The sequence below is a fragment of the Mobula hypostoma genome, chromosome 13, assembly GCF_963921235.1.
Source record: "Mobula hypostoma chromosome 13, sMobHyp1.1, whole genome shotgun sequence".
Classification (NCBI taxonomy): domain Eukaryota; kingdom Metazoa; phylum Chordata; class Chondrichthyes; order Myliobatiformes; family Myliobatidae; genus Mobula; species Mobula hypostoma.
In genome coordinates, this window is record NC_086109.1 from 55,158,564 (window position 1) to 55,172,918 (window position 14,355).

The 14,355-nt window shown below is 40.8% G+C and overlaps 1 protein-coding gene across 2 annotated transcripts in view; it reads right to left on the reverse strand.

Moving 5' to 3' along the window:
• Positions 1-3,891: 3,891 nt before the first annotated feature.
• nedd4a (NEDD4 E3 ubiquitin protein ligase a) overlaps positions 3,892-14,355 on the reverse strand; it is a 242,825-nt gene continuing 232,361 nt past the window's right edge. The window contains exons 27-29 of one of the 2 annotated variants that reach the window (XM_063065708.1): positions 11,026-11,122; positions 10,783-10,855; positions 3,892-5,947 (exon numbers count right to left, since the gene is read on the reverse strand). In XM_063065708.1, coding sequence (XP_062921778.1) covers positions 5,845-5,947; positions 10,783-10,855; positions 11,026-11,122 — 273 coding nt within the window. In that variant the 3' untranslated portion in view covers positions 3,892-5,844. The remainder of the gene's footprint in view (positions 5,948-10,782; positions 10,856-11,025; positions 11,123-14,355) is intronic. The other variant, XM_063065709.1, reaches the window with a different exon arrangement.

The window sequence follows — 14,355 nt, forward strand, 5'->3', positions numbered from 1 at the left end:
TCAAGAAGTTTTTGAAATGTTCTACAAAACTCTATATTCCAAAGTTCCAGGGGGAAGCATAACCCAAATTGACACCTTCCTGAATTCTTTAGTTACCCACTTTAAGCAAAGAACAAAATAGAACGATGACTGCTGACATAACTGAAGCTGAACTAAAAACTGCAATTAGTAGGCTTAAATTAAGCAAGTCACCAGGATCAGATGGATATACGGCAGAGTGGTATAAAGAGTTTAGAAGTGGGTTAATTCCTGTTTGACTCCCCACACTGAACTGGACCCTAAGAAAGCCACAAATGCCACCCAGCTGGAAGGAGGCGATAATCTCAGCTATACCGAAAGAAGACGAGGATAATATGGAATGTGGGTCATTTAGACCAATATCTATTTTTAATGTGGATTATAGAATATTTACATCCATCATGGCCAAACGATTAGAAGATTTTCTACCCACACTGATACATAATGATCAGACAGGTTTTATACAACACCAAACACTAGACAATATACGAAGGATACTTCACATTATGGATCATATTAAAAAAAATGAAATTGAAGCAATAGTGATAAGCGTGGACGCTGAAAAGGCATTTGATTCAGTTAATTGGAATTTTCTTTACGGAGTTTTACATAGATTTGGTCTACATGTCACAATTATTAAAACTATACAGGCACTATACGACAATCCTACTGCCAGGATTAAAATCAATGGATATTTATCTAATAGTTTTACCCTGGAAAGGGGCACGAGACAGGGTTGTGCATGGTCACCGCTACTCTTCGCATTATATCTGGAACCATTAGCTCAATACATCAGACAAAATGAAGATAACAGGGGAATTACTATTAGAGGGACAGAGCATAAATTGACCCGTTACACGGATGACATTTTGATCTATCTAGGGCAACCAACATACTCTTTACCTAAATTGATGCAATCCTTTGAACAATATGGCCAATTATCTGGATACAAGATCAACATAGATAAAACCCAACTACTTTCATATAACAACAGGAATTCTGCAGATGCTGGAAATTCAAGCAATACACATCAAAGTTGCTGGTGAACGCAGCAGGCCAGGCAGCATCTCTAGGAAGAGGTGCAGTTGACGTTTCAGGCCGAGACCCTTCGTCAGGACTTCCTGACGAAGGGTCTCGGCCTGAAACGTCGACTGCACCTCTTCCTACAGATGCTGCCTGGCCTGCTGCGTTCACCAGCAACTTTGATGTGTGTTACTTTCATATAACTATAGCCTACCAAGAGAAATTGAAAGTAGATATCCTTGGGCATGGCAAACACAGTCCGTCAAATACTTGGGCATCATTATGCCAAAAGATTTGGCAAAATTATCAAAATGCAATTATCAGCCTATATATAAAAAATTAAGGAAGATATAACAAGATGGAAACTAATTCCTTTTCTTAGTCTCAGTTCAAGGACTGAATCTATTAAAATGAATATACTGCCCAGACTACTATATCTCTTTTAGACCCTACCAATACAGATTAACCAAAATCAATTCAGTGAATGGAACAAGATGCTATCAAGATATATATGGCAGGGTAAAAGGCCTAGGGTTCGTCTCAAAACTTTGCAATTAGCCAAGGAAAAGGGGGGATGGGGCCTACCCTCTCTTAGAGATTATTTTGCAGCACAGTTGAGAGCTGTGATATGCTGGTGCAATCCATCATATGACGCTCAATGGAAAAACATTGAGGAGAGGATACTTTCCATCCCTATAAAGGCAATTTTGGCTGATAACAACCTACAAAGTTACATAAATAATATTGATAACCCGTGGGAGAAATGGACTCTTAAAATATGGAAAACTGTTATCAAAGAATATAGAGAGAGACATTGCAATTCTTAAACGCTGTGCATATGACTTGGATTTTATGCCAAATAAACTGGATGCTAGATTTAAGGACTGGACAGCTAAAGGAATAACAGCTATTGGCAATATACTGAAAGAAGGAACACTGTTCAGTTTTGAAATGCCTAAGGAGAAACACATTAAAAAAACAAGACTTTTACCGGTATTTACAGATGCACAGTATGTTAATAGGACGGTTAAAAATGTAACCAAGGCAAGTACATGTCTGATAGAGCTATTTAGAAAAGCATATAATTCAGACAATGGTAGCAGAATAATTTCAAGCGTTTATAAGGGTTTGTCAAATCTTAAAACACATTCGACTTCATACATTAAAACAAAATGGGAGAAGGAAGGAGGGATAATACTATCTGAGGAAGACTGGACAATAATATGGAGGTATCAATGGAAGTGTACCAGTTCACAGAAATAGAGGGAGTTCGGGTGGAAAAACTTGATAATAAATTTTATTACACCCTTTCAGAAATCCCATTATAATAGTAACTCCCCTGCTTGCTGGAGAAATTGTGGAAATCAAAATGCAAACCATTATAATATTTTCTGGGAATGCCCCGCTATCAAAGACTATTGGAGTGGGATACATAATGCCCTACAAGACATCATTAAATGTGAAATTCCCTTCGACAGTAAGACCATATATTTTGGGTATATACCTCAAGAATGGTTGAAAAGAGATAAATATTTAATGAATGTACTACTGGTGGCTGGTAAGAAGACCCTTACCAGGAAATGGTTATCACAGGAGAGCCCAACTTTAAATGTATGGATGGAAATTACAACGGATATTTACAAAATGGAGAAGGTAACAGTATCTGTAAATCATAAGTTGGAACAATTTTATTCATACTGGAAAAAAATGGTTTAACTACAGAACAACACCTCATAGGCCTGATTTTATTCTCACAAGTCAATGAATATGTTGTAAAAAAAAAATCACTCCCTACTCTGTACATAGTTTTCTTCTTTCGATTGTTCTTTCTTTCCTCTCCTTTCTATAAGTGTATACCTCAGATAAATATTATGTGGAGGTTTGTGACAAATATGATTATATGATATATATGTGTAGTATGTGAAATACATCTTATGAAAATGTTTGTTTGATGATGAAATTCAATAAAAAATAAATTACAAAAAAAAATCAAATGCCTTTGATGCATTAGTGGAAAGGATTCTCACTTTGCACTAACCTGGCTTCTGCATCATTCAGAAACATTCAAAAACAAAAAGAATGCAAGGAAATGGAAAGACATTTTCTCCAACCGTTAACATGATGAATACACGAATAGGGGAATGGGCTTCCTTCCCCCTAGTCCCTAAGACACCAAGTTTGAATACATCACCTCCATTACTACACAGATTTGGATTGAGTGTATTGGCTCTGCTTTTGTTTCCTTCTGTCCCCAAAAGTGTGATCCTGGAGTCCACTAGCAGTCACGTATGGCTGTACTCTGGTGGGGCACAGTCTATCATTGAGACATCGTTTCATGGCAGTATAGCACAGTTGAGGAATAGACCTACTAGGATTTGGTTCTGTAGAGATATGGACTGTTATAGTATAATTCTAATGGAGTGGGCACTGTTGAAGCACAGTTTTGAGGAGCTTGTAAGAAATCCTGCCCAAAAGACAATTCTTGCCAAACAAGTAATCCACATTTCTGCAGATTTCTAAAGTCACTTGTGTTTTCTTGTCAGCCTTAAAGGCATATCACAATGGTTAGAAGAGTATGACATTTTTTACATGAGCACTGAGCAGTCATGTGGTTTCTGGTAGTGATGCGGCCACAGTCACACAGGTTTAACAAGCTGCAGTTAGCATGCAAGTTGAGAAGTGTATCAGCAATGAGGGTTTGGTTGTCCTGTTGCTGAAGACTGAGGTGATTTGGACTCCAGTGTACAGAGAGAAGTATTCAAACAGAGCCCAGCACATGAGGATCCTTTAATGTTATAAACTGAAAAACTAGCTTCTACCTCCAATGACTTGAAAGACCGCATGATGAAAAGAATTTAAAAGTGTTTTATTATAAATAGACTTCATACATCAACTTCCACAGTGTTGTGCACAAAATCCATTTCCAACTGAATTCATTTCTTCGTAAGTACACAATGTATTTACAAAATTATTTCCATCAACTCTTCTTTCTTGTTTCAAATTCTACTCTAAATTCCAACCTTAAATACGAAAGATAATAATGCATGCATCATCTTTTTAATACAACTATAAAAGTTAGTGTATTATTTCCATAAGATATTTACAAATCGTAAGTGAATATATATTGTGCAGAACATAAATATAATTTATGTTAGATGTACAATCCGGAATCACTATGGTTTGTAATATATACACACATCCTATAATAAATGTCTTATACTCAAAAATTATAATTAAGAAGGGTAGCTTTAATAGTCATTGGTTATACCTGATGAAGAAATCTCTTCCATAAAGTCCACATTTAAGACAAGTTGTTAAACTATTCAATTAAATTTCCTGCATCCTGAAATGGCAGAAACAACATCTTTGTCATGATATCAGTGGTGAAACCAGCATTCCTCAAGAATTCTGATTGCCAACATCAATACTCTACCCTGTAATCAGCCTGATTTAGACACATTAATCCATGTAAAAAAATTCAAGTCCAGGCAATGGATCTGTACACCACTATACATCAGTACTTGCTTTTCTAAAAGTGAAGACTTGATTTGTCTTTTCATTCACAGGGATTATGCTTCATGCTTTTTCGATTTCAAGCATATTTTGTTTCAGCATAAACACAGGTTGCCTTTATCGACAAAGTCCAATTTACCGGCTGTAATCTGCACTGTTTAAAAGCAGCACAGAACACCACTTTCATGCATCGAACAATTTAGAGATTTCAACTTGGAGTCCTAAAACAGCCCTTCACTGAAATTTGTAAAACAGTAAGAGGGGGAAATTTAGAGAAGTGTTGAGTATGTTCCACTGAGTAAACATAGCACACCAGCAAATCTTCAGCTTCCTTCCTCTGCATACCAATAGAGACGAGCCACCAGAATTAAGTAAGCTTGCAAGCAGACGCTCTGCAAGCAACATCTGTTAAGTATTAAGTACAGCATCTGGAATCCTCAGAAAGGAAGATTAATGGTCAAGTGGAAAATACAAGATTGTTTTAGAAAGCATCAATAATTATACTCATATTAATCATAATCACATTTTCTGAAGGTACTATCAGAAGGATCAAAACAGGTTTCAGAAATAAACAGAGTTCAACCAAATCCATGTAGTGTCTGATCAAATTACACACCAAAACCTAAATTTGGCACCAGAGCTTCAACTATCCAACCTCCTTTCAGACTGAGGTTTACCTTTAGTATTCACAGTAATTTGCCCATTTATTTGGAGAGTTAAGGTTTCAGCTGTTTTTGCAGCTGTGTGACTAAAGGTCAGCAACTTTCAACTTACACAAAATTATCACTGGGCAAACTTAACATTAATGCTACATGTGTTAACTAAAGCTATGAGGTACCAAATCACATTTGGCACCACAGTGACCAAATTGTAATTACTAAACACTGCAACCATAGTAACGAAGACTGGGGAAAAGGTACATTTAACTGTAGGGGAGTAATTGACACTAACATAGGTTATTGAATCTTAATGAGTGCTGTACAGAATTAATCCTGAACATCATCAAGTGCCAGACACTACAGTGATTTGGACTATCATATCCTCACAAGTCTGTCAAAGCATCATTCAACAGTTAACAAAAAAAATCATAATTTCCAAGACAAAAGTTCAGGAAAGTGATGTCAATGCTTAGTAAACACTTAATCTGTTTGTTATTTATTAGTTTAATAAAAAGACATCTTTTCCTACATACATGAATTAACCTGGCAATTCCAGTGCTGGTTAATTAGCTTCACATTCCAGTCCATTTGTTGTATGATGTGACCAACCTATACCGACAGCTGTGGTCACTCAGTCCACACCGTCAAAACCCTCAGTGTTTTCTATCGCCAGGTGAAGCTTCTCTCGTAATTCCTCAAATGATTCATAAGGTGGCAGATCCAGGCGATTGAAACTGGAAGAAAGTTTAACAATCTGTATTTAATGTCATCTTAGACAATGAGGATTTTTTTTGTTAACCTTCATTGTTCTAGAGAGCGACACACACACACACACACACACACACACACACACACACCCACCCACCCACCCACCCACTTACCCTTGTCATTCTGCTGAGTGTGCACACTTCAATGCCTTCCCATTAATTCTAGTGATGGGTCCTAGAGGGTTTGGCTTCAGGGAGACATACATGGTGGAACATTTCATTTTTTTGGTAAGGGGGATGTGTAAGTGTGTATATATTGCTTGTATACCGAATTTAAGATGGGTAATTTTGTTTATTTCGTAATATATTTGTAACTGCATTGTGGGGTTCTAATTCATGTATAGTGTTGTTAACTTTGTGGGTAATTAAAAATGGTATGTCTTGGTGCCTAAAAAACACAGGGGGTGAGAGAGGGGGGGAGAGAGAGGGGGGAGAGAGAGGGGGGAGAGAGATAGATATGTCAGTAGTTCACACTGGACATAGTATGAAGCTATAATTGTGCTTTCTGGTAGATACCTTTTTGTAAATATAGGAAATTTTCTTTTCACTAATTTTGTAATTTTGATTTCACAGCAAATAAACACCTTTGCACAAAAGTGCTAAGTGACTCGAGCTATTTTTCTTCTATTGCAACCCACGATCTAACATGTGTGGCAGCGGTGGGATGGCTGGTTTCAGACGGCTGTTTAACTCGGAGAAAAGTGGAGTTGCAGTCTCAAATCAGGAAACTTCCTGAAGGAGGGAATGGTGCAGATGCTGGGACCTCAGAGGAGGAAGAACTTCAGCCCAGAGACAAACTCTCTGAACTCTCACTGGAAAATCTGTCCTGAAGCTTTGTTCGCTTTTAGGTAGGAACTCCAAAGTCTATGGAAGGGTCCCAAGATGTCGTATTATCAACAAGGTGACAGTGTTGTGAACTATCTCCCCAGGTTCAAGAGGATGGCCTGGGTATGGCAAAGGCTGGAGGAATAGTGCCACTACTGATGGGTAAAGCTCTCAAAGCCTACACAGCAATGAACGAAGAGAGGTCCAATGACTATCGTGAGGCCTTGCTGGCTAAATTTGATAGCTCAACAGAAACCTATCATCAACGTTTATAGTACAGTGTTCCACCACCAGGGAGTCATGGAGATGTATCATTCCATAAGGGATCTCTACCAGCAATGGATTTGACCAGAGCAGAAGTCCAAAGAGGAGATTGGTGAGGCCATTGTTCTGGAGTAGCTGCTGCAGGTTCTTCCCCGAGACACCAGAACATGACTTTGAGAGCTTGAGCCAGTGGATGGACTGACTCTAACCCAACTTGCCCTGCAGTACCTCAATGACCGCAAGGCCGTGCTCTCACGGCCATTATCCCAAAGCAACACAGACCCCAACCCTACAAGGGACTCTCAGGGTATCTCTGTGGAATTGGGGAGTGGGAGAAACAACAGCAAAGAACCTGTAGTAGTTTCTTGTAAGTCTTTTATTTGTTACCATTGTCAGCAGCCAGGTCATAAGTAATCTGGGTGTCCTCTCAAGAAGCCCAAACTGTCAGGTATGTGGTATGTACCAAGAATGGGGGAAAGTGATGATGGTGATAATGACTGTAATGATGCTAATAAAAAGCAAGCAAAATGTGAGGAGAAAAAGTCTATGTTTATAATAGTCAAGGTTAATGGAAAACTTGTTGAGGCTCTTTTAGATTCTGGTAGCTCACTGTCTTTTATTAAGAAAAGTTTTGCCCTTGCGGTTGGTGTTGACTCCACTCACCAAACACCTATCCAATGGGTCCATTGTTAATGGAAGTCTGAGTCACTGGCCAAATTCACTACTGAGCTGGATGACCACAAGTACTTGATGAAGATAGAGGTGCTGGAGAAACTGCCATTTGACATGATTCCGGGGAGAGATCTGCCTGTGTTACTGAGGAAGGGAAATAGCTAATCACATCCATCTATTAATCCAGGAATAGGTAATGCTGTTTCGTATTTTGGCATGACTCCTGCGACCAGGGCAATGGCCGGGTTAGAACTGAATGCTAGTCTTGCCTGACTTGAATGCTCGTCTGTACGATGGAGGAACCAAAAGGCTTAGGAAGTCATGCTGGTAACGGTGCTGTGGGAAATATGCTGGTTCTCCTGCTTCTGTTGATACTTGTACAGATGATGTGCCCTTTGATGATTACATTAAGGGACCTGGGAAGGTTGAGCTCTCCCATCTCGAGGGCTGCCAACCAGTAACTTTACACAGCTGTTGCAGCAGAGACCAGGACTGACAAAGGTCCTAAAGCATTCCATCAGGATCAGACCCAACTAGGGTTCAGTATGCCAACACTGCTACAGAGAGTCAGAGCGACTTGTGGGAGTCCTGAAGGATGAGATTCGGACTATGCTGGAGCTGGGAATCACTGAGCTTTCAAATAGTGAGTGAAGCAGTCCTATCATTATCGTCCCCAAGAAGGATGGCACCCTAAGGGTATGTATTGATTTCCAGAAGTTGAGTACCATTTCTTTTTTGATGCTTATTCTATGCCCCGTATTGATGACCTACTAGAAAGGATTGGACGGGCAACACTACTACATTACTACACTGGACCTCTGTAAAGGCTTATGGCAGGTTCCCCTGGATGACCAATCAAAGCACTCACTGCCTTCCACATACCCCTGGGTCTGTTTCAGTTCACCATGATGCCCTTTGTTCTTCCTGCTGCACCAGCAACCTTCCAGCAGCTGATGGACTGGGTGCTCCAAGGCTGTGAGGACTGCACTAGCTGATGTGGTCATCTACAGCCAGACATGGTCAGAGCACCTGGAACATCTGCGCAGGCTCCTGGGGAATACTCACCCTCAATCTACAAAATTCTGAGTGGGCAAAAAGGGAAACCAGATACCTTGGCTACCAGCTGGGACATGGAAATGTTCAATCACAGGTGGACAACGTGGAAGCGATCCACAACAGTCCCAGACCTTGCACCAAGAAGGAAGTGAAGTCTCTTCCAGGTCTGGTAGGGTGGTATCGCAGATTCATTCCCCAATACGCCACTTCTGCTGCACCTTTAACTAATCTTACTGGGAAGTTTGTAAGCAATCCAGTGACGTGGATGCGAGTGTGAGAACACTTCTCAAGCCCTTAAAGCCTACATGTGCTCTTCACCTAACCTTCAGAGCCCAGACTCTGACAAACAGTTCCTTGTCCAGGTGGATGCCTCGGGAACAGGCACTGGAGCAGTGCTGGCTCAAGGAGAACCTGAAGAAGAGTGATTTGTCCTTTACCTGAGCCAAAAGCACTTCCCAAGGGACACCAGGTATTTCACCGGTGAAAAGGAGTGTCTGCCCATTAAATGGGTCTTGACAGCCTCCGGTAGTACCTCCTCGGCAGAGAGTTTGACCTTTACACAGACCACAGAGCACTGACGTGGATTCAGACAATGAAGGACTGTAATGCCAGAGTGGCACGGTGGTACCTGGAGCTCCAACCCTTCAAATTCTGTGCCCACCATAACGCAGGGAAAGAAAATGTTACTGTAGACTACAGGTCTCGGCTGCCAAGCATCATTCATCATTGCTGCAGGACAGGAGGGTGGTAATGTGTGTGTAAATACATGTGTATTTACACACACACACACACACACACACACACTTGTCATTCTGCTGTTGTGCCAATTCATTGACTTCCCCCTGGTATATTCTAGTGATGGGTCCTAAAGGGTTTGGCTTTATGGTGCCTTCCCTGCCATACAAGGTGGAACATTCCATTTCTTTAGTAATGGGGATGTGTAAATGTGTACATACTGCTTGAATATTGTATTTAAGATAGATACTTCTGTTTATTTTGTAATATGATTGAAACTACATTGTGGGGTGTATCAAATTCTAATTCATGTGTAGTCTTAAGTTAACTTTGTGGGTAATTAAAAATGGTGTGTCCTGGTGCCCAGAAATAACAGGGCAGATTGCTCTCAGTAGGGGAGAGAGATCGTGCTGCCAGTAGTTCACACCGGACATACTATGAAGGTATAACTGTATTTTCTGCTAGATATCTTTTTGTAAATGTAACACCCTGGGAAAGGCTTCACTGCTAATGTAATGTTTTTTCTGTAGCAGCACTGTTTGGGTTGTGCCTAGAGATAACGGGGGCTTTGGAATGTGCGCCGTCCAGTGAAGGGAGTGTTTTTTTCTTCTTGTGTGTCTGCAACCGAGGTGATCTGGGTCTTTTGTTCAGCAGAGATGGAGAGAAAAGATGCCAGAACGGAGAGGTCGTAGACACCAGAAAGGAGTGGAACTGGAGTGGGGCCGGGAGATGACAAAGCCCGGGGAAATCGATGGAAGGGAAACCGTGAGCTCCAACATGTGCACATTAGACTGTTTCATTAAAATGGGCCCTTTTCTTTTTGTTTTACTTTACTAACCCTTTCGTCGAATTAAGAATTATAAAGCTAAATCGTCCAATTGCAGATGGTGTACTGTTTGTTATTTCATGGTGCTGATTTGTAACAGGGTGACACATCACACAGTATCCACACAAACTGGAGGTTTTGCACCTCAATCTCAGACGTCTGGTGGGGCCAGAGGTTGTCTTCCTTACTTACACAGCCAGCAGAACCGGAGGGTTACATAAATATTGGCAGTTGTCTTTTTACTATTTTCACTAATTTTTGCAAGTTTGATGCACTGTATAAACACCCTTACACAAAAGTGCTAAGCCGCTCCAGCCATTTTTCTTTGATTGTAACCCACAATCTAACGTTCATGTTCTTCAGCATCTCAGAATCAGCCAGTTTTCTGACACACATTTATAAAAGAAGATGCAAAGAAAGTTACCATGTATGAGCTCTTGGTAATTTCTCAGGAGTTCCCCACTGCTCAATGGTAAATAACTGTGGTCCATTTGATCCTAGAATAAAAAGACAAGAATGTAGCATTCCAAAATACAAACAAATCATTCACCCATTGAAAATTAATAACAGAATCAGACTTCTGGATTTATTCACCTTGGATCTTTGATAGCAAAAAAGTAACAAACTCACTCTGGAAAAGATACATTTTCATGCTCAACACTCTTACCATACAGTTCAGCAAATCCATTCATGGGCACTCGTGAGGTGCCAGTCACAAACTGCAGCAATCTAATGCGCTTCTCTGAATCCATCAACAGCACAGCCTGAAGACAAGAATTAAATATTTTTAATATAGGTTTCACTTCTGTTCCAAGTACATATTCTACATACTATGATCACATTTCTCCTCCTTTTCTTTTCTCTCCCTATTTTCTTGTCTAACACAATTATCAGAATACCCTTTAAGTATTTCTTTTAATTGCTTTTTTTACAAACACACAGCAATATTGTTGTTTAAAGTGGCTGAGCTAGGCACCTGACTGTATGTTGACAACATTAAAACTAGACAGATACTAGGCATAGACCAGGACACCCACTTCAGGAATGGTAGAAACTGTTCTGTCACAGTCAACCTAGCAAAGTTCTTCTCAATAACGAAGAAGGATTGGTGATTAAGTTGCGAGAGCTGTCCCAAAGTCCAAGGATCAACCTGACATGAAAGCACACCAGACAGTCAATGTTTACACTCTAATGTTACAGTCCTGGCTCTATCCTGACCCATCAGTAGGACAGACCCACCAGAGCTACGATGGAGTACAGGTGGGATGGAGTGGCCCTGGAAATCCTCAACATCCATTCCAGATCCCTGGAAATGTACTCCAGCCCAACCAATAATCTTAAAGCCATGTTTACTAGAAGGAGATCACCCAAATCCAGAAGATTAATCTTGGCCCAATGGGAAGTGCAGATGGCCATGATCATAATGTATGGCGGTGCAGGCTCGAAGGGCTGAATGGCCTACTCCTGCACCTATTTTCTATGTTTCTATGACAGAAGCAACAGCAAGCCTTGGAAAGGGGGTGCCAATCTGGCACAGTTGCACCACAGGACTGAATGCATGCTGAACAACAAACACAGCACATAACAGAGAGAGCCACAACCTCCAAACTTATTCAATGGTCTGCAGTACTGCCATATGGTAGGGGACCACTCCAAGGCCAACCAAGTGGGTGCAAAAAATGAGGATCACCTTCAGATTGCCTAATGGAGTATGGAAAATTTATAATGCAGGGAACCATTCAACCCATCATGCCCGAGAAAGAGTTACCCAACTTGCTCCAACCTCTTGGCACCAATTCCGGAGTACTCTGGGTCACAGCTCTTTAAACACAAACACTCAATAGTTCATTTAATATCAAGGAATGTATACAATATACAACTTGAAATTCTTACTCTCTATTGTAGCCATCACTGAGACCTGGCTAAAGGATGCATGTCTCTGGGAGCTGAACGTCCAAGGATACACGGTGTATCGGAAGGATAGGAAGGTAGTCAGAGCGGGAGGCATGGCTTTATTGGTAAGAAATGATATTAAATCATTAGAAAGAGGTGATATAGGATCAGAAGGTGTAGAATCTTTATGGGTTGAGCTAAGAAATTGCAGGGGTAAAAGGACCCTGATGGCAGTTATTTATAGGCCTCCAAATAGCTGCAGTGACGTGGACTACAAATTACAACAGGAAATAGAAAAGGCTTGTCAGAAGGGTAGTGTTATGATAATTGTGGGGGATTTTAACATGTGAGTGGATTGGGAAAATCAGGTTGGCACTGGATCTCAAGAGAGAGAATTTGTAGAATGTTTGCGAGATGGCTGTTTAGAGCAGCTTGTTGTTGAGCCCACTAGGGGATCGGCTGTACTGGATTCAGTATTGTGTAATGAACCAGAGGTGATTAGAGAGATTGAGGTGAAGGAACCCTTAGGAGGCAGTAATCATAACATGATTGAGTTCACTGTGAAATTTGAAAAAGAGAAGCCAAAATCTGATGTGTTGGTATTTCAGGGGAGTAAAGGAAATTACAGTGGCATGAGAGAGGAACTGGCCAAAGTTGACTGGAAAGGGACACTGGCGGGAAAGACGGCAGAGCAGCAGTGGCTGGAGTTTAGGCGAAAAGTGAGGAAGGTGCAAGGCAGGTATATTCCAAAAAAAAAAGAAATTTTCGAATAGAAAAAGGATGTAACCGTGGTTGACAAGAGAAGTCAAAGCCAGTTAAAGTAAAGGAGAGGGCATACAAGGAAGCAAAAACTAGTGGGAAGACAGAGGATTGGGAGGTTTTTAAAAGCTTACAAAAGGAAACTAAGAAGGTCATTAAGAGGGAAAAGATGAACTATGAAAGGAAGCTAGCAAATAATATCAAAGAGGATACTAAAAGCTTTTTCAAGTATATAAAGAGTAAAAGACAGGTGAGAGTAGATATAGGACCGATAGAAAATGATGTTAGAGAAATTGTAATGGGAGATAAGGAGATGGCGGAGGAACTGAACGAGTATTTTACATCAGTTTTCACTGAGGAAGGCATCAGCGTATACCAGACACTCAAGGGTGGCAGGGAAGAGAAGTGTGCGCAGTCACAATTACGACAGAGAAAGTACTCAGGAAGCTGAATAGTCTAAAGGTAGATCAATCTCCCGGACCAGATGGAATGCACCCTCATGTTCTGAAGGAAGTAGCTGTGGAGATTGCGGAGGCATTAGCGATGATCTTTCAAAAGTCGATAGATTCTGGCATGGTTCCGGAGGACTGGAAGATTGCAAATGTCACTCCACTATTTAAGAAGGGGGCAAGGAAGCAAAAAGGAAATTATAGACCTGTTAGCTTGACATCAGTGGTTGGGAAGTTGTTGGAGTCGATTGTCAAGGATGAGGTTACAGAGTACCTGGAGGCATATGACAAGATAGGCAGAACTCAGCATGGATTCCTTAAAGGAAAATCCTGCCTGACAAACCTATTACAATTTTTTGAGGAAATTACAAGTAGGCTAGACAAGGGAGATGCAGTGGATGTTGTATATTTGGATTTTCAGAAGGCCTTTGACAAGGTGCCACACATGAGACCACTTAACAAGATAAGAGCCCGTGGAATTATGGGAAAGTTACATACGTGGATAGAGCGTTGGCTGATTGGCAGGAAACAGAGAGTGGGAATAAAGGGATCCTATTCTGGTTGGCTGCCGGTACCAGTGGTATTCCACATGGGTCCGTGTTGGGGCCGCTTCTTTTTACATTGTATATCAATGATTTGGATTATGGAATAGATGGCTTTGTGGCTAAGTTTGCTGACGATACGAAGGTAGGTGGACGGGCCAGTAGTGCTGAGGAAACAGAGAGTCTGCAGAGAGACTTGGATAGATTGGAAGAACGGGCAAAGAAGTGGCAAATGAAATACTATGTTGGAAAGTGTATGGTTATGCACTTTGGCAGAAGAAATAAATGGGCAGACTATTATTTAAATGGGGAAAGAATTCAAAGTTCTGAGATGCAACGGGACTTGGGAGTCCT